Below are 19,596 nucleotides of genomic sequence, written 5' to 3'. Positions count from 1 at the left end.
GGTATTTTACTGAGCATGGAGCTATTGTGAACAAGATTGATTCCTAATCTATTTCAGCAAGTTCTTTTTTTCTTTCTTTCTTTTTTTTTTTTTTTTTTTTTTGGTTTTTCGAGGTAGAGTCTCACTCTAGCCCAGGCTGACCTGGAATACACTATGTAGTTTCAGGGTGGCCTCGAATTCACAGTGATCCTCCTATCTCTGCCTCCAGGGTGCTGGGATTAAAGGAGTGCGCCACCACGCCCAGCAAGTTCATTATTTATGTGCAGAAAAGCTACAGACTTGCATAATGACTTTGTAACCTGCTACTTTGCTGAATCTATTTATCAGATATGAGTCTTCTGGTAGAATCCGTAAGTCATGCATGATAGAATCATATCATGTGCAATTAGGGCTAATTTGACTTATTTACCCATTTACATTCCTTTTTTGCTCTCTGTTTATTACCATAGCTACCAATTCAAGCACCATGTTTAAGAGTGGCCATTTTAAAGTCTTCATTTTAAAAGTTTTTCCCATTCGATATGCTGTTGGCTATGGGTTTGTCATCTCTTATTACGTTGCAGTATGATCCTTTCACACCCATTTTCTTCAGGGATTTTTATAATACAAGGTTGTTTTTCTTATTTTCTCAATTTTTCATTTTAAAGTTAGCATACACAGTAATGGGTTCCCTTGTGACGTTTTCATGTCGCACACTTTGATCTTCATCCCATGCCAGTTCTTATTGGTCCTTCTTAGGTAGTCCCACCTTCTGCTTTCATGTCACATGACCTTTCCTTCCTTCTCTCCTTTGTTAAAGGTTCCTGCTTTTCTTCCTATGGCACATTTTCTACTTTCCCGATGGCTTGCCGAGCTTTGGTGTGGGCTGCTTCTGTATCTGGGAGGTAATCGTGTGATTGCGTGATCCGGCTTATATTCTGGACTCTGTATACCTGGAATGAAGCTAACTCGGTCATAAGGTGTGACTTTTGGATGTGTTGCTGAATTCTGTTTGCTAGTGTTTCGTTGAGGATTTTTTTTGTGTGTGTGTCAGTGTTCATCAAGGATATTGGTCTATGATTTTCTCGTTGTTTCTTTTTGGTAAGAGAGTAAGATTGGATCAATGCTGATACATTGCCTCCCTTCCTATTTCATGGACTAGTTGAATAACATTGATGTTTTTTAAAATTATATCGTAGTTAGCATATGTAATATGGAAAAAGGAAGCACACTTACAGAAGCAAAGCCATGGCAGAGGATAAAGGAAAGGGGATTTGGATTCCCAGAAGGTGTATTACCCCTCTGGGTGGTGCTAGAAGCTGTCTTCTGATAGCTTTTATCTTTTGCAAGGAAGGATGAACATGGGGTAGAGATGAGCAATGAGAAAGTAAGTGCTCATTTTTGAGAGCAGCAAGGCAAGATGGTATCGAGGCTACCTCACATAACAAAAACCTCCTGAGATGTGAGACAACGAATTTAATGTGAAGCCACCTGGCACAGTAATGTGTTTATCAGACACTTCTGTGATTATATAACCCATCAGTATCTTGCCCTGGAATAAAAATTAGTTGACAGATCCCAAACTGTTCCTTGTTGGTATCTCCAGTGCCTAATAGAGTGAGCCAGTAAATCCACAATTCACAGATGGTCAATAAAGTAGAGGCCTTTGACCCATTCATTGGCTCAGTATATATTAACAGTCATTTAGAGATTGATGGGTGTCATTTACCTAAAGTCAGCATCACTTTGGTCAAATTTAGGATCTGTGGCACTTAAAAAAAATAAGACGTTTTTAAACTAGTGACCCTATCCAGTGAATCTGAAATAAAAACATCATGGTCACCACAAAATATTAAAAAGACAGTCAAGAAAATGAAGATTTCTTTACATCAACCTGCCTTTTAGCTGTAAGTTTCACAATGATGTCCAGGACAGGTAGGGACACATATATTAGGAGTCTGGAAAGCTTTGTTCCTTGAGAAGCCAGGAAACCCCTTCTTTTTCAGTGCTGAATCTTGCTTTCTCAAGGCCAGCATAAGATTATGGTTGGTTAGTCCGTGTGCTGTTGATTTGATGGTTACTTTCTTAAGTTATTACACACACACACACACACACACACACACACACACACACACACTTGAGGTAAGGTCTCAACTCTAGCTCAGGCTGACATGGAATTCACTATGTAGTCTCAGGGTGGCCTCAAACTCATGGCAATCCTTCTACCTTTGCCTCCCAAGTGCTGGGATAAAGATGTGCACCACCACGCCTGGCAATGTTATGACTGAATAGAAACTCTCCCCATAGGCTCACGTGTTTGAACACTTGGTCCCCAGCTATTAGAACTGTTTGGGAAGGCTGCGAACTGTGCCTTCCCTGCCATAATGCCATGATGAACGCGCCTCCCTGGAACTAGAAGCTTAGCCCCTCTTACGTTGTTTTTGGTCAGGTAATTGTTAACAACGATGAGAAAGGAACTAATGCACCTAATTGTGTTAAAAAAAAAAAACAACAGAACAGTGTATGAGGCACATGCTCTTTATCCAGATTCACATACTCTATTCATTTTCTTCCTCCACTGATTTACTGTTTGCTCTTTCTACACTTCAGGGTGTTACACACACCGTTACTCTCTAGCAGGTGAGGAGGGTGTGGTCGTTTGGATGGATGTCCCCCAGTAGATAGAGGACTTCTATTCAAGTTTGTACCTGGCTGGAGGAGGTGACTCTGTGGGTGGACGGGTCCTAGGGTACAGGCGTGTTTGGGGCAGATCTGTTTCCAGATCGAAGACATGCAGGGCGCCGGAGGTCTGCGTTATGGGTTCGTGGAGAGTGCAGTGCTGGTGGCGTCACGGTGGCAGCCCTGGGCACGGCCCGTGAACGTGGGCCAGCTGCTTCTGCCATGGTGGAGCTGCCCCTCAACCTATGAGCGTCAGCAAATCCCCACCTCCGCACCTGCGCCTGGTTTGGAGGCTCAGCGCAGCAATGGGGGGCTGACTGCGGGCGAGGGCAAGCAGAACTACTGTGCTTGGGCTCAGCGGCGCCGCAACTCACCGTCCTCAGGCGGGTGCTTGTACTCCTTGTCGTCCATCACCTCGTAGTCGAACCCCAGCAGGTCGATGGGGATGGTGTACTTCCGCGCGTAGTTCTGCTGCGCGCCCGTCAGGAAGGCTTGCGTGAAGAAGAAGCCCGAGAGCCAGAAGACCGGAGGGGGGCCCGCCTCGTACCACTGCTGCGGTGGACCAAGACAACAACGACCTCGCATCGCCCAGCCCGCCACTGCCTAGTGGACTGTGTCCCCCAAACGCTCACGATCTTTCAGGAAAACTGGCCAGTGAACTGAGAAATCACGAGACATGCACCGAAGGTTTCATACCTAAGTACCATTTGGAGAGTGTTTTTGCTCCAACCTCGTCCCCATTACGTCAGCTTAGGAATTACAATGCGCACAAATACAGATGTGGATATCTCTTTTACATAAGCCCAGTGGTTCTTTCAGAAAATCTACATGCCACACTAAACTCACATGCATTGTTACAAAGTATATCATGCTATATGTTTGAATAGAGATCTCCATAAAGTCTAGTTGCATGGTAATTTTTTTTCACTTTTTTTCTCACCAATTAATACTCAGTATAATATTCTTTTGGAATCTTTTCTTCCTATTTTTCTTCCCAGAATACGGAAGCACAGTACTGCATAAAGAACTGAACTATGCAGGGTAGTGAGAGCCTAAGGTCTTTAGAAACATGATGCCTCAATCTTGTATTCATGTCAGATTCTGAGGGCGAGCAGCTGAACCAGAATGACTAAAGAGCCAGCTATGAAAGCCAGTCTGAAGAAAGGAATTTGCAAAGCTTTCCTCTGTAGGCCCCCAAGGCCGCTTCTCAAGTTTCAGGGGCAGTCTTAGGATTTCAGTACCTGATGCGGGTGCTGGTACAACAAAGAGCCTGTGTCATGGAAAGGGAAGTCATTTCATCAGAGCAGATATTCTCACACACACACAAATTTTTTTGAAACTAGGTCTTACTCAGGCCTCAAGTTTGTGGTAATCCTACTGCCTCCACTTCCCAAGTTCTAGGATGGCTCATGCCTGGCTTCCTCACAGTTCTTAAGTAGTATGCACAGTGGCAAGGAAGCTGATTTTTTAAAAATTATCTTATTTTGGGGAGAGAGGGAGAGAGAGTAAGAGCATGCCAGGGCCTTTCGGCCACTGTAAACAAACTCCAGATGCATGAACCCCCTGTGCAAATGTGCAACACTGCATGCTTGTGTCACTGCGTCGGGCTGTGTGGACCTTGAGATTTGAACATGCATTCTTAGGCTTCACAGGCAAGCACCTTAGCTGGTAAGAAATCTCTCCACTCTACGAAGCTGATTTTTTTTTTTTTTCCTGTTGTTGTTTTTCGAGGTGGGGTCTCACTCTAGCCCAGGCTGACCTGGAATTCACTATGTAGTGACAGGGTGGCCTCGAACTCATGGTGATTCTTCTACCTCTGCCTCCTGTGTGCTGGGATTAAAGGCGTGCACCACCATGCCCAGCTTGGAAGCTGATTTTTTGTTTGTTTGTTTATTTTTATTTATTTATTTGAGAGTGAAAGACAGAGAGAAGGAGGCAGAAAGAGAGAGAGACAGAGAATGGGCGTGCCAGGGCCTCCAGCCACTGCAAATGAACTCCAGACATGTGCGCCCCTTGTGCATCTGTCTAACGTGGGTCCTGGGGAATCGAGCCTCGAACTGGGTTCCTTAGGTTTCACAGGCAAGTGCTTAACTGCAAAGCCATCTCTCCAGCCCAGAAGCTGATATTTTAATGTGTATAATTCTTTTTCTAATAACATTTTTTAAAGGTAAGGTTTTACTCTAGTCCGGGCTGACCTGGAATTCACTATAGTCATCTCAGGGTGACCTCAAACTCATAGTGATCCTCCTACCTCTGCTTCCCAAGTGCTGGCAGTAAAGGCATGCACCACGATGCCCAGGCTAAACATTTTAAATATTTTATTTATTCATCTGAGAAGAAGAGGAAGAGGCAGACAGAGAGTGGGCATGCCAGTGTCTCTAGCCACTGCAAATGAATTCCAGACTCATGTGTCACCTTGTGCATCTGGCTTATGCGGGTAATGGGGAATTGAATCTGGGTCTTTAGGCTTTGCAGGCAAGCATTTTAACCACTAAGCCATCTCTCCAGCACCAATGTATATAATTCTTACTGAGAATTTAGTGAGGTGTTGGCAGCTATGTAGGAGGTAGGCTTCTGCCATTCAGCATTTCCAGGCCATTCAGCCATGGAGAGCACCGCTGTCTTGGATTCCACAAGCTGGAAGGCTGCTGAGACACAAAGACTTTCTAACATGCTCTGCTGTAAGGATCTATTTGATGCTCAATAGTGAATGGAAAAGCAGCATACCAAATCTCTCTCCCCCTCCAAATGTCATGGACTTGAATATCAAACTCCATTGAACCTACTAACAAGGCAATAGGCAAAATTTCTACTCCCAGTACTAATATTTTGACGCTTCAGTGCAACGGTTATATTCATTATAGGATTTAGCATCAGGTAGTGGTCATCTGTGTTTGGGACGTGCAGGGAAAGCAAAGTTGTTCTCATCATGTTTGCCATCTGATGAAGAAAATAAAGCCAGAGGAAATGTAACAGCAAGTGTTCATTTGCATAATCTCACCTGCAGAAACTTTAATCTTGCAAGGAAGTCATTCACATAGCTGCCAAGTGGCTTAAGGCTTGGATAGGATTTGGCCATCCACATTCCCGGAATCTTCACATTCAGAATGCTGTTCACGACTTCTTCAAGCTCCGTGGACATCACCACAAGCCCCTGAAACACATTGAAGCTCGGTTAACATGGTTGTACTGATTGGAACAGTTCTCTTTCACATTTCTCCTTCACAATCAGCCATTGTTACAGAAAGTGACATTTGATTTTGCTTAGGAGGCAGGCATGGATTCTTTCAAGTAGTCCTTGGAAAAGATGAACAGTTTCACGCTAACCAAATTTTGATGGAAAATCTTAGCCAACAATTGGCTACTCACTATCTATTAAGTCACGGTCTACCTTGGACTAAATTTACCTGCCCATTCAGTGGACAGTAAGATTCCTCCATCAGGCTGGGGAAGATGGCTCAGTGGAGAAGAGTTCCTGCTATGGAAGTATGAGGACCTGAGGTCAATCCACAGCACCCCCACAAAAAGCCCAGACATGGGCATGCATGCTTATAACACCAGCACTGCGGGAGACAGAGACAAGAGGATCACTGGAACTCGCTGCTTAACCACTTTCATTGGAAAACAGGGAGCTCTAGGTTCAATGAGAGCCTATATCAGGGAAATATGGGAGAAGAGCAATAGAGGAGGTCACTCGACATTTTCCTTTGGCTTTCACATAGGTAAATATACTATGTGCGACGCATACACACACAAATTAAAAAAAAATAAAGAGCTCCATCCTGCCTTCTTTTAAAAAAATATTTAATTAATTAATTAATTTATTTATTTGATGGGGGTTAGGGAAAAGAGAGAGAATGGGCGTGCCAGGGCCTCCAGCCACTGCAAACGAACTCCAGAAGCATGCATCCCCTTGGGCATCTGGCTAACACAGGTCCTGGGGAATCGAACCTGGGTCCTTTGGCTTTGCAGGCAAACACTTTAATGGCTAAGCCATCCCTCCAGCTCCATCCTGCCTGCTTAAAGGCACATTAATGAATATAAAATTAGGAGGATTATATGACAGACATGCTTTGACAAGTCAAAATGTTCTGGCATTTGATTGTGAAGTTGACTTGACTTTATTCTGTTTAGAATCACCTGCACATAGATGCTGTTCAGGGGCTCTTCAAAATCCCTGACTTAGAGAACGTAACAAGAATTGGCTTTGAGGGATGAACTTTTCGTTTTTTTTTTTTTTTAAATTCCTAAACATTTTTTTGATTAAAAAAAATCCTGCCTGTTTGATCTTGCATTTGGGCCAGTTATTGTCATTTCTGTTTTCTTCTAGTTACTAGATCTAACAAATGGAGATTTGGGGTAAATTTGATGGAATCAACACAAACTTCCCCTGCCTTCTCAAAACATCACTGGGACAATAGTAGAGAGTCTACTATTTTTTTTTTTTTTCTTCGAGGTAGGGTCTTGCTGTAGTCCAGGCTGGCCTGGACGTCATTATGCAGTCTCAGGCTGGCCTTGAACTCAAAGGTAATTCTCCTACCTCTTCCTCTTGAGTGCTGGGATTAAAGGCATGAGCTACCAAACCTGGCAGACTTTCTATTTTTTAAAGGGATCAGCCCACAACTTCAAGAAAGAAACTGAAACAGACAGCAACACATTTTGGGAGTTATGAAAGCGTAGGGACTGCTGGTAGCTGATTTAGCAGCCACAAGAAACCTGATCCTGAACTAGCACAGAGAAAGCTTTGAATCACTTACTCTTCTCTAAGGACTATTGCAGAACCTTGGGAATTAGCTGCCCTATAGACTTGTTGCTAATGATGCTGTGGCTGAAATCCAGGCTCTCACACGTGCGTGACAAATGCTCCACCACTGAGTTATGCCCACAGTCACCCTACATGTGTCAAAACACTGGGGAAAGAGGTTCCGTTAAATGAAAAGTATTCTGGAGCCTCAGTTACAAAACACGTTCCTAGGTCTTCTCCCCCAAGCTGCATATAATCTACCTTGAATCTAACCCAGAAAAACAAGTGCAGAAACATCTGGAGTGGGGGTGCCATGTCAAGGCGAGGTCAGTGTTCATCCTGAAATCAGGGGCATTCAGTTAATGCCTGGGTGCTGGAAGCTGAGTTTCCTATGCTTCTCCTCCTTTAGTTCCCAGATTTTATGTTCCAGGAGAAAGTGAGGAAAAGCCAGGTCAAGGAGAAGCATAATGGTGTTGATTGTTTCTTGCTAATCAGCCCGGCTGGGTCGCACCGTAGCGAGGACCATAGCTGGTCATCATGCCCAGTGTCCTCGCCGTGCCCGTGGACACAATAATGCCCTGATTGCAAGTAGAAGAGCACACAATGAAAATGATCAGATTCCAGGGAAGGCCGCCAATGTGGAAGAGGAGTCTTTGAAGTAAGCATGCAACCTTTAAACACTAAAAAGGACTAATAATTGTCTGTGTCATTTTGGTCATATGTTTCCTCACAAATTTTCTCATTTCATTTATCATTTTGAATGTGTTGAGATAAATCATTCATGGTATCAACTACAGTACTTTAACTTTTTTTTTTTTTTTTTTTGATTTTTCAAGTTACAGTCTCACTCTAGTCCAGGCTGACCTGGAATTCACCATGTAGTCTCAAGGTGGCCTTGATCTCATGGTGATCCTTCTACCTTTGCCTCTTGAGTGCTGGGATTAAAGGCATGTGCCACCATGCCTGGCTGTTTTATTTTATTTTAGAGAGAGAGAGACAGAGAAAGATTAGCACACATCAGGGCTTCAGCCACAGCAATTGAACTCCAGACATTTGTGCCTCCTAGTGGGCATGTGCAACCTTGCACTTGCCTCACCTTTGTGCATCTGGCTTACATGGGATCTGGAGAGTCAAACATGGGGCCTTAGGCTTCTCAGGCAAGCACCTTAACCATTAAGTCATCTCTCCAGCTCTACAGTACTATTTTTATAGCCTTTTTATTTATTTATATTTTCATATATATATACACATACATACATACATATACATATACATATACATATACATATACATATACATATACATATATATATATATAAAATGTATTTACTTATTTGAGAGAAAGGCAGATAGACAAAGAGGCAGACAGAGAGTGGGTATGGGTGCACCAGGGCCTCTTGCCACTGCAAATGAACTCCAGACAAATGCGCCACTTTGTGGATCTGGCTTTATGTGGGTACTGGGAAACTGAACCCAGGTCATTAGGCTTTGAAGGCAAGAGCCTTAACCATTGAACAATCTCTCCATCCCTATTTCTTTTTATTATTATGGGTAAGATATTCCTTACCTACAATTCATCTTATACGCAAAGTCTGCAGGTAATTTTATATATTTCTGGATTCCATAAGCTCATGAAGAGTAGGGATTTTTTTTTTTTTTTACTTTTATTTATTTATTTGAAAGAAGTGGGGATGGGATAGAGAATGGGCACACTAGGGCCTCTAGCCACTGGAAATGAACTCCAGATGCATGCACCACTTTGTGCATCTGGCTTACATGGGTCCTGGGGAATTGAACCTGGGTCCTTTGGCTTAGCACACAAGTACCTCAACTGTTAAGCCATCTCTCCAGCCCAAGCAGGGACTTTAAAAATATCTATTCTTAGAGCCAAGAATAATGATGTCACATGATTTGTACATAATAAGTGCCCGCTAGGTTGATGAGTGCTATGTCTAGCTTCGTGGTTCCTTCTTGTGCTTTGCCTTACCTTGATTGCTTTTTGGATATTAACACATGACTCTCTTATGGTCTGCAGCAGCTTATTGAATCGCCCCATCTCCTGGACCAGCACGGTGTTCATGCTCTGCGTGTACGTTGTTGGGTACCGCCTCATAGCAGCCTCAACATCAAAGTTGTTCGGAAGTTTGCCCAAAATGTCACCAGCAACATCGTTTACTACTTCATCTGATGATTTTGCTCCAGCACCTGATGAACGAGACTGGGGAAAATCCAAACTATAACTCAAAAATCTTCACAAAGACCTCAGAACAGCTGAAAAGGAAACCTGTTTGGCACATTTTCCTAAGAATGAACACTGTTCTGCTATTTGATCCTTCCCCACACACGAGGTTTATGAAAGTAGTGGGAAGAATAATGGGAGATGCACGTCTAAGAGAAAATGATTGTGTGGCGGGAAGGAGAAAAGCGTATATGCTCAGAGGCAAAATGTGCTGCAGGTTTGGCGGCCTGGCCAAAGAGCAGTCTGCACTGTGGATAGAGACGGCGTTCACCTTGGCCAAGTGCTGGGAAGGAGGCAGTCTGATCAAACCTTGAGACAGCCTGCCACAAAATATATTTGCTAATAACTCGTGTGCACTTGGTGCCAAAAGCAGAGATAGAGTTTTCTCCTTGAGCCTGTAGGGCAAAGAGAATAAGCTCATCTCTAAGCAGTGGGAAGAGTTATGGAGGAAAGACAGGTGGTAGTGATTCACACTGAAAGCAAGGAAGGAGAATCTCAATTTAATTTTTGTTTTTTATGTTTATAGTGGTATTGCATAAATGAATCTATATTTTCTGGAAAGGTTCTTAAAACCCTCAGAACAAATATATATGTATATGTGTGTATGTGTAAGTGTGGACATGGGGCAAGTCAAAGAGAATAAGCACTATTAGAATATAAACGAGTATCTCATATTTCTGTAGTTCAAGGAAATTGTGTTTAGTTCTCAGTCATAGTTTACATTTCTTAGTTTCTATCCTATAAATTAAATATTATACAAATCTATCCTGTAAATATTAACTATCAAAAAAATTAATAAATTAGCCGGGCATGGTGGCACACGCCTTTAATCTCAGCACTTGGGGGGCAAAGGTAGGAGGATTGCAGTGAGTTCGAGGCCACCCTGAGACTACATAGTGAATTCCAGGTCAGCCTGGGCTAGAGTGAGATCCTACCTCAAAAAAACAAAAACAAAAAAATAATAATAAATTTAAAAAAATCATTTGCAACTATGCTATCTCACTTTGTTATTTTCCTAAGACGCCTTAGTTAGATACCACAGTGCACAAGTCTTGTCTCCGTCAGCTTGGTGGTCAAGCTCTGTGGTTCTGGTCTCACTGCTTCTGAATTATGATTTGAGAACCACAGTGCGCCCATCACTAGAACTGCACCCGCCAATCAGAGTCCGAGATGTTGAAATGGTTTGTTTAATCACATAATGAGAAGATATCCCAGGTGTATTTAAACTTACTTGTTTGGTTCTGAGTCATTTTCTGTTGGAATAAACCCACTGCTTGATGCGTTCTGTAATGTGATACACACCATTGAGTTTACATAAAGCCAAAAGGCACTGTTGTTAAACTATGGTATTGTACATGCACCTGACGTTTCTCAGGATGTACTTACTCACGTTTGGTCTTGTGCTTTTGTGCCTATCCTAGCAATAACAGGGTTTCACGTCATCAATGTGTGAAATGGACATGAAAATAATCTGTCCTGTTTGTCTTGTTAGAAAATGTCAATGTACACTAGAAACGGTGTTTCGTGGACTCTTCTATTTTGTCAAACACCAGTCTCCTACTAATGTTCAGCTTTTCCATCTAAGGTTGTATCCCATTTTAGAATCTGGAAGGATGGAAAGGGGATGGCAGTTAAGGACACAGGCTCTGGAGCCAGACTTCTAGGCTTTGAGTCCTGCCTTAAAATTGTACGGACCAAACTACTGAATCTCTTCATGCCTCAGTTTTCTAGTTGTAAAAATGGGGACAATAATGGCCTGTGCCTCACAGGAATGTCACAGCATTGCACAGTTACAAGTACGGTTCTCAGAGCAGTGTGAGCAGGGTAAGTACTGTGTAAAGTTAGCCATTACCAACGTCAGGCTGGAATTCCATACAAATCGTCTGAATCCAGTTTTATAATTTTCTTAAGCAAACACTGATCCTTAGTTTGTTAAAATGCTTGCCATTCAGATTAATTGGCATTCACAGATTAAACAAACAAGTGAGCTTGTGTTCTAAAGGCAGAACAATGTAAGAGCAAGCGAGGGACTACCCAGCTGCCTTTGGTAGGTAGTTCCATAGGGAAGGCTCACAAAAGAGAAGCGCACCTGGGTGAGGAGAATGTTATCGAACAGCAATTGGGTTTCTGCCTGATCTTTAGTGATGTCTGCGTTGGCGTTCATCCCAAAGATCTCCGGAGCAGGGGTCAGTGGCAGCGTCTTTGTGTATTCGATGTAACTTTTGTGCTGCAAAGATGAAAAACGAGAGGGCGGGAGGTTAGAATTCAATCCCATGGTGCAATTTTGTCCAGACAAGATGCTTTTTTTGTTGTTGTTTATTTGTTTGTTTTTTGTTTCTTTCAAGGTACAGTTTCACTCTAGCCCAGGCTGACCTGGAACTCATTCTGTAGTCCCAGGCTGGCCTCGAACTCACAGGGATTCTTCTACCTTTGCCTCCCTAGTGCTGGGATTAAAGGTGTGAGCCACCACACCTAGTTTAAGATGCTTTTTGACACTCAAATTATCAAGTAGCCAGAGTCTGTGAGACTGTACTCTGAATGCTTTCATTTTCTTTTAGCCCAGACCACACTTTAAACAACATGGAAGAAGTCTGAAATAAAAGGGAAGTATATCATTCAACTGGAATGGGTTTTCAAATGAGAAAAAGGAATTTGGTTTCATTTAGAAAATTATGCCAGAGATTTTTTTTGTGTGTGTCAAATTTTGCTGGTGATCTTCCCTCTCTCCTTCCCTTCCTTCCTTCCTTTCTCCTCCCCTCCTTTTATTTTGCTGGTGATTTTTTTCCTGTAATTTCTGACAGGGTCTCACTATGTAGCCCAGGCTGGCCTTGAACTCTTAATTCTCCTTCCTGCCTCAGCATCTGCTTCCCAGTGCAGGGGTTCCAAGTATGTTTAATCATGTCCAGCTTACTAATGACTATTCCTAATTTATCATAATAAAAGGAATGTTTTCTAGTTTACTCTGACTATATCATTTACTCTTGTTATGAAAATCCACTGAATTCGGAAAAGTTGTTTGAGATTTTATTTTTTTTAGAAAACAATCATTATTATATATTTTATTCATATATATATACACACACACACATCCTATTTTGTTTACAAAGTTATGTATCCAAATTCCATATTTTCCCCAAGAAACATATTATAATATGCAAACATCCATAGGCACATGGAAATGGAGGTTTGGTAAGTTTCATCATTAATGATTTTATGACATAGGTCACATCACACACATCTTACTTCATCTTGCTTTCTTCACACCTGACAGTTTATAATTGGTGGTCTCATTACCCAAACCCCCTCGTTGAGGTGGTGCAGCCCATGAATGGTGCATGTCCTGTCCATATTAGCATCACTCCTCAGTTAGCAGCAGGGTGGTGTCAGGATCATACATACCTCTGTTGCATGTGGCTATGGGGTTCAATTTTAAGTACATGTTACTTTACTTCTAGGGTTCAAATGAAATGCAAGTGGATTATCCAGGAACCCCCCAGAAGCTATTGAGAGCCTATCTGGAGGCCATGGATGGGGCTGGAAGAGTTGCTAAAGGGAGCCCCGCAGCTCAGGGCATGTGGTTCTCATCCTCTTGGTTCTCTTCTGCTTGGCTGGCCTTGGCAAGTCAGCCCACCTTAACAACCGAGCTTCCTCACTGGGAAATGGGTCAAATCAGAGTTCCCGTGTTAATTTCATACTGGTGTTAACTACAAATAATTGTGACATAAGTGTTAACTATTAGTGTTAATAGTATTTTATAACCCTTCTCATGTTATATTCATCTTAACCGGGGCAAGGTCTTTTTATCTAAAGGTAAAATGATGATAGAATTTTAAGTCACTAAAGAAGCTATTTTCAGGGATGGGTACTCTGTACCAATATAACTGAAGAGAGTGCAGCGAAGGATTAACAACCACAAAAAATGAAAAGGTCCAGAAGAAAATGGCCAGTTAAAAAATCACTGCTAGAGAAATTTCATCTTTTCCTACATTTAGGTTTCTTGAAGGGTTTACTTACATCACCAGAAGGAGGGACGAAATAGATGCCACTTGAGTCAAACTTATAGTCTGGATTTCCAACTAGTTCCGCGTTGAAGAATTTGTTCAGAATGCTGCGCAGCGTGCGCCGGTCCCAGTCGTCGGTCACCCGGCCCCCGTAGTTGCACTCGCCGGTCATGTACCGCAGGGCGTCGTACGGCAGGTCCTAAGGGTGAGAGCGCAGGTCACCGGCCAGCAGAGGGGCTCCGCAGCACCGCAGAGGGAACTGTATGGCCTCTTGGCTGCTGTGATCAAGGTCAACATCTTATACAGAGTTTGTTATAACCTGATTTCCTTGTTTATACTTCCTCGTGGCTGTACTCTTCTCCAGGATCTTGCTTGTTTTATTTCCACTTAGTCAGTGCTGAGAATAAAACCCCTCTATTCAGGTGTGAACTCATTTATTTCTCAACAACATGATTCTGACACCTACTGTGTGCCAGGCACAAATGAGCTGGGCTAGATGCTTTCCTGAAAATGGGTGCACTGCTGAGTAACATGCAAAAGAAATATAACTCGGTGCAGGAAATAACAGTGTTCATTTCCACCTCGGCTGGTATTATGAATTTGAGATTCAAATGTGAACTAGCCTTGCATACCTGCATATTCCAACTGACACTTCACTACAGAATCTATTTTAAGTAAAATATGCTCTCCAGATATTTAAATTGCTAAAGGAAAGTTTCTCATTATTTTTGCATGGAGTTGTTCAATTATTTTTAGCTCAGATGTTTCTGCATTACTATCTCTCTCTGTGTCTCTAAGAAAGAAACTCATTAAATTTATGATTGACTTGAATGTTTTGTCAATTTAGGTTGACAAATGAAATTGAAGGCCTTTTCAATTCATTACATTAATGCAGATTAAGAATTTTTCCAGGGCTGGAGAAGTGGCTTAGCAGTTAAGGCACATGCCTGTGAAGCCTAAGGACCCTGGTTCGGGTCTCCAGGTCCCACATAAGCCAGATGCACATGGTGGCGCACGTGTCTGCAGTTGTTTTGCAGTGGCTAGAGGCCCTGGAGCACCCATTCTCACTCTCTCTCTCCTTCTGTCTGTCTCTAATAAATAAATAAAAATAAAATCTTTAAAAAAAATTTGTCCAATGAAACACACAGGCTCAGATAAAAGATTTTTCAAGTCTACACATGCCACCTGAGCTCTTTGTCTTTATTTGCTGAGTTCCTCTTTAACTTTTTTGGGAACAGAATCCAATCCCCTACTGTTTGAAAGCCTTTACAAAAATCATAATTCAATAAAAGTGTGAAAATCTTAAGTTTTTTAAAACTTTTTATTTATTTATTTTTCTTTTCAATTTTTTATTATTAACAATTTTCATGATTGTACACAATATCCCATGGTAATGCCCTCCCTCCCCCCACTTTCCCCTTTGAAACTTCATTCTCCATCCTATCTTCTCCTCTTCTCAATCAGTCAAGTTTTTTTGGGGGGTATATCCAATTGATTCAATGATTTTAGAGAATTCCAAAAGACTTGCTTTAAGAAAAAGCCCAGTATTCCTATAGGCACAGGATATGATTTACTAAATAGTTTTCAAAGGTTAAAAATCTCATAAAATGCCCAGTTTAAGGGCTGGGGAGATGACATAGTGGTTAAAGGCACTTGCTTGCAAAATCTGCCTGCCTGGGCTCAGCTACCCATGTAAAGCCTGATTGAAGGGCATCTGTTTGCAGTGATAAGAGATCCTGACATACACACAAATAAAACTTTTTTAAATGCAGTTTAGTAGTAAACAGTATCACCTTGTTCCCTCTCTCTCTCTTTCTCTCTCTCTGAGTGTATGTGTGTGTGAGAGAGAAAGAGAGAGCATGAGTAAGCACATATTCAGAGAGAATTGCAGTATCAAGGCCTTCATGGCTTACAGAGTGGAGTTCAAGGCCAGCTTCCGCACTTAGTGAGACCCTGTCTCATTTTAAAAGAAAGAAGTTGCCAGGTGTGGTGGCGCACGCCTTTAATCCCAGCACTTGGGAGGCAGAGGTAGGAGAATCTCTGTGAGCTCGAGACCAGCCTGAGACTACATAGTAAATTCCAGGTTAGCCTGGGCCAGAGCCAGACCCTACCTCAAAAAAAAAAAAAAAAAATCAAACAAAACAAAACAAAAGAAAGAAAGAGAGGAAGAAAGAGAAAGGAAGGAAGGAAGGAATTCCAGACATGGTAGAGCATGTCTGTAATCGTAGCACTTAGAAGGCTGAGACAGGAGGATTGCTATAAGTTAAGGACCAGTTTGAGCAACAGAATGAAATTCTTATCTCAAAAAATGAAACCAGACAACACTGAGGAAAGCCTCAGTGAGAGGCACATTAAAGAGGTGACACGTACATGATGTGACACGAAGCTATCGCTGCCTTCAAGAATCCGTGCTTCCGGTTAACTCTGCTGATTGTTTTTTTTTAAATACTTTGTTTGAAATACTGTTTTTAAAAATACTTTGTTGAAAAAGAGGGAGAGAGAGGAGAGGAGAGAGAGAGGATGGATGCACCAGGCCCTCTAACTCCACATATATGCACCATCTTGTGCAGCTGCAAAGTCCGGTCCTTAGGCTCGGCAGGCAAGCGCCTAACTGCTGAGCCATCTCTAGGGCCCTGCTGATTATTTAAATAGTTTGTAAACTGTCCAAACTTGCAAATAAAAATAAATTCATACTCCAGAAAAGCAGCAACTTGGTTGCTCATCCCCCTTCATTTTGGAGCCTGGCTGGTTTAAATTCTTCTCAAGTCCTTTTCAAAATAAATATACCATTTCCTTTCATATCTCCATGGGCTTTTGCATCAAAATCAATGCCAAAATACAGGTTACTAAGAGACAAAGCGACATCCTAACTACCTCCTGGAGTAGTTATAATTTCTTGTCATAATAAAGTACTATTTAATAAGCTGCTGGGAACTATCCTGCAATTTATTTCATAAGCGCAAGAATTAACCAGAACCCTTGCTTACTGTACACACACTCAGAAGGCAATAAAGAGCAAGAAAGTCATGTCCTTGCTGGGGATTTTCTGATACCTCATACTGGTTCAGGAACATGTGGAGCTGTTGTACACTGATTCTTAGATCAGTCTCATTGAATTCATAAGGAATGTTCCAGCCCAGGGGTCCAAATTTCCGTCTCTCTTGTACCAAAGCATGGAAGAAACAGAGGCCATAAAGCAATTTTTTGAATTCCTCCTGTAATGAGAAAAAATTGTGCTACTTCATTATTTTCCTCCTATCATTGCATTATATGTGCCATGTTTTAAAATTGAACATAATGAAATTCATTTGCTTATAAATAGCATAAGAATATATTCATACAAAGCACAATTAAAATTGAATCGAGTGCATTTCTATGGGCTCTTCAGGTAAAAATACGCCTGTTTGTGCACATGTTCAATTGGCAAACAAAGCTGTGCACTCAATGTTTTAGGAAACTAAAAAGCAATGTAACTTTTAAATTAAGTTAATCTAACTTAAATATTACAGGGCTTTAGAGATCCCAAGTGAAATATCACAATGCAAGAATTATGAACTGCAATGGGTAGCCAGTTAGAGGAAGGCTCAAAAAATCTTTTGGAGCCCCCAAAGATGCCACAGCACAGGCCTATGACAGCAGAATTAGAAGAATTCAGGGTCTGATCCCGTCTCATCCAATCAGCTCTGCATCAGCATCCTACCCAGGTGTGCTGACTCCTTCCTGAGGCCAGACCAATAATCTCCCTGTCCACCCCACCCCGCCCTCTCCTTCACCCTCTCCCTGGCTCTCTCATCTCCTACCCAGGTATGCCAACACCTTTCTGAGCCCAGACCAACCAGCTCTTGCACCATACTCAGGTGTGCTGAACTCTGAGACATTGCCCCCTCATAAATCTATTTATCTGGGCTCAGGGGCCTGGCTCAGGAAGAGTCCATAGTAAGAAGCTATCTGAACAGAATGCTGGAGATCCGAACCTGAGGGGTTAGAGCCACTTCTGAAAGAAAGGCACTGCCAGGGGCAGTCAGGGCATAGTCAGGGGAGGCCAACGGGGGAGTCTGTGGAGTGCCCATGAAAGAAAGAGAGGGAAGGGGAAGGGTGAAGGGAAGAAAGGGCAGTAGAAAGGAAGGAAGGAGAGAGAGGAGAGGTGGGAGTAGGAAGTGGAAGAAGGGAAGGAGTAGAGCTGGTAGAGAGGGAGGAAACTTAAACTCATGTCCAGTCCAAAGAGTTCCAAGCACCGTGAGCAGAGAGAGGGACGTTTGCTCCTTTGCTCTGCATCCTGAGCACACTCCAAACTGAATGGCTAACGTCAACAGCTGCGGTGGGGCTTATGAAATGAAAGATGCCAGCTCTGCTCTCCCCTCACAGCATCAATGCCTTCAGCTATGTGTTAGATGAGCTACTCAGGAGCCAAAGCCTACATTTTGAGTAACAATGAAGCAAAGTATATTGTGCTGTACTTTCTAATTTCTGAATCAAACTGGCTTTGCAATTTAAAGTGACTATATTTTATTAGTTAAAAATAGCCAGGAAAGCCATATGGAGGTCCAAAGTTTCATCCAAGAACAAGGTAAAAGTTACCACATAGAAAAAGTTTGAAAAGAGAGTGAAAAACAAGAGAAAAATATGAAGGAGAAGGGAAATAAAGAAAACGAATAAACCAGGTGTGGTGGTGCATGCCTGTAATCCCAGCACTTATAGGAGGATCACCATGAGTTCGGGGCCACCCTGAGACTACATAGTGAATTCCAGGTCAGCCTGGGCTAGAGAGAAACCCTACCTCGAAAAACCAAGAAAAAAAAAAAAGAAAGAAAGAAAGAAAATGAACATATCTACCTTTGACCAAAGAGAGGATAAATTTTACAAAAGAAATTGATGTAGAAAATGCTGGGATAATTCTGGAACTATTTTAGATATAACGGATAACATATCACATCAATACATATGTGAATATTGTTGGAAGCCAGATTTCTTACTGTAAAAGAGAAGACATGCAAATATGGAATGAATGAAAGCAAGAAAGTGGAATTGGAAGTTCTGGAATGAATCCATCTCTTCTCAAATACAGGCATGAGGTTACATGCACACATGTACTTGTTTGTAAACATATGTGTGTTTTTGTGTCTATGTGTCAAAGTTCTCTCCAATGAAGGGGTCAAGAACCAGGAAGAACACAGAAGCAGTGGTCCACTGACAGCCAGACTGTGATCCCGTCACCTTCCACAGAAATGACTGGGCCATGACAGGGGCAAGATGAGCCTGGAGTATTATTCGAAAACAGAGGGTAAAAAGTGCCAATACTGACAGATTTTTTTCTTTTAAATGATGAGAACTGTGATACGTACAGAGAAACCTGTTTAAAGGAGTTCCCACTGACCAAATTTGGAACAATTTGAGAACATAAGGCTTGAGTGTAGTAATGAAGGGTAAATCATCAGGGAAAATTCTCAGCAGTTCTTAACCCCGGTTCTAGTAACAGATGAATGACTGTGGTAAGAGAAGGGGCGCCCTTGCCCACAGTGGATCGTCAAACATCATGAGGGCTGAGCTGGCAGTGGGGAAAGAACCTCACTTTGCAGTCCCCTAGACCCACTTGCTCAGGCAAGAACCGCTGGTGGGTTCTTAACATGAATAGGGGAGGTCATAAGTACCAGGTATTTACATGGGCCTGAAATTTCTCCTTGATCATTAGTTTTTTCTTACTGGTTTTAAAAGGAAAAAGGGAAAAGCTAGGTTTCCAAAATACCTGGACCTCTAAAATCTGTGGTTACTGCTGGGGAGGCTTTTTGACCTCGAAGGAAAAGGGGCCTGTGTGCTCTTGGAGAAGGCCCCGCCCTGACTCCCCTGGGCAGTCTGCAGCAAGCTGCTCTTCCTAGTCTAACCAGCGCAAAGGAGAGTCATACACGGGTCTGGAGAGCTCACCATAAGGTTTGACTTTGTTTTAAATACATATACTT

General features: G+C 42.3%; 1 protein-coding gene across 1 annotated transcript in view; it reads right to left on the bottom strand.

Moving 5' to 3' along the window:
- Dnah7 (dynein axonemal heavy chain 7) overlaps nt 1-19,596 on the bottom strand; it is a 259,409-nt gene that overhangs the window by 10,604 nt on the left and 229,209 nt on the right. Inside the window, exons 58-63 of the mRNA XM_045148328.1 lie at nt 16,696-16,857; nt 13,656-13,841; nt 11,731-11,868; nt 9,390-9,620; nt 5,660-5,812; nt 3,033-3,210 (exon numbers count right to left, since the gene is read on the bottom strand). Of these exons, the coding sequence (XP_045004263.1) occupies nt 3,033-3,210; nt 5,660-5,812; nt 9,390-9,620; nt 11,731-11,868; nt 13,656-13,841; nt 16,696-16,857 (1,048 nt within the window). The remainder of the gene's footprint in view (nt 1-3,032; nt 3,211-5,659; nt 5,813-9,389; nt 9,621-11,730; nt 11,869-13,655; nt 13,842-16,695; nt 16,858-19,596) is intronic.

The sequence above is a fragment of the Jaculus jaculus genome, chromosome 4, assembly GCF_020740685.1.
Source record: "Jaculus jaculus isolate mJacJac1 chromosome 4, mJacJac1.mat.Y.cur, whole genome shotgun sequence".
Lineage (NCBI taxonomy): Eukaryota > Metazoa > Chordata > Mammalia > Rodentia > Dipodidae > Jaculus > Jaculus jaculus.
The sequence above is the reverse complement of the archived record's forward strand: the minus strand, read 5'-3'. Positions and strand labels throughout refer to the sequence as shown.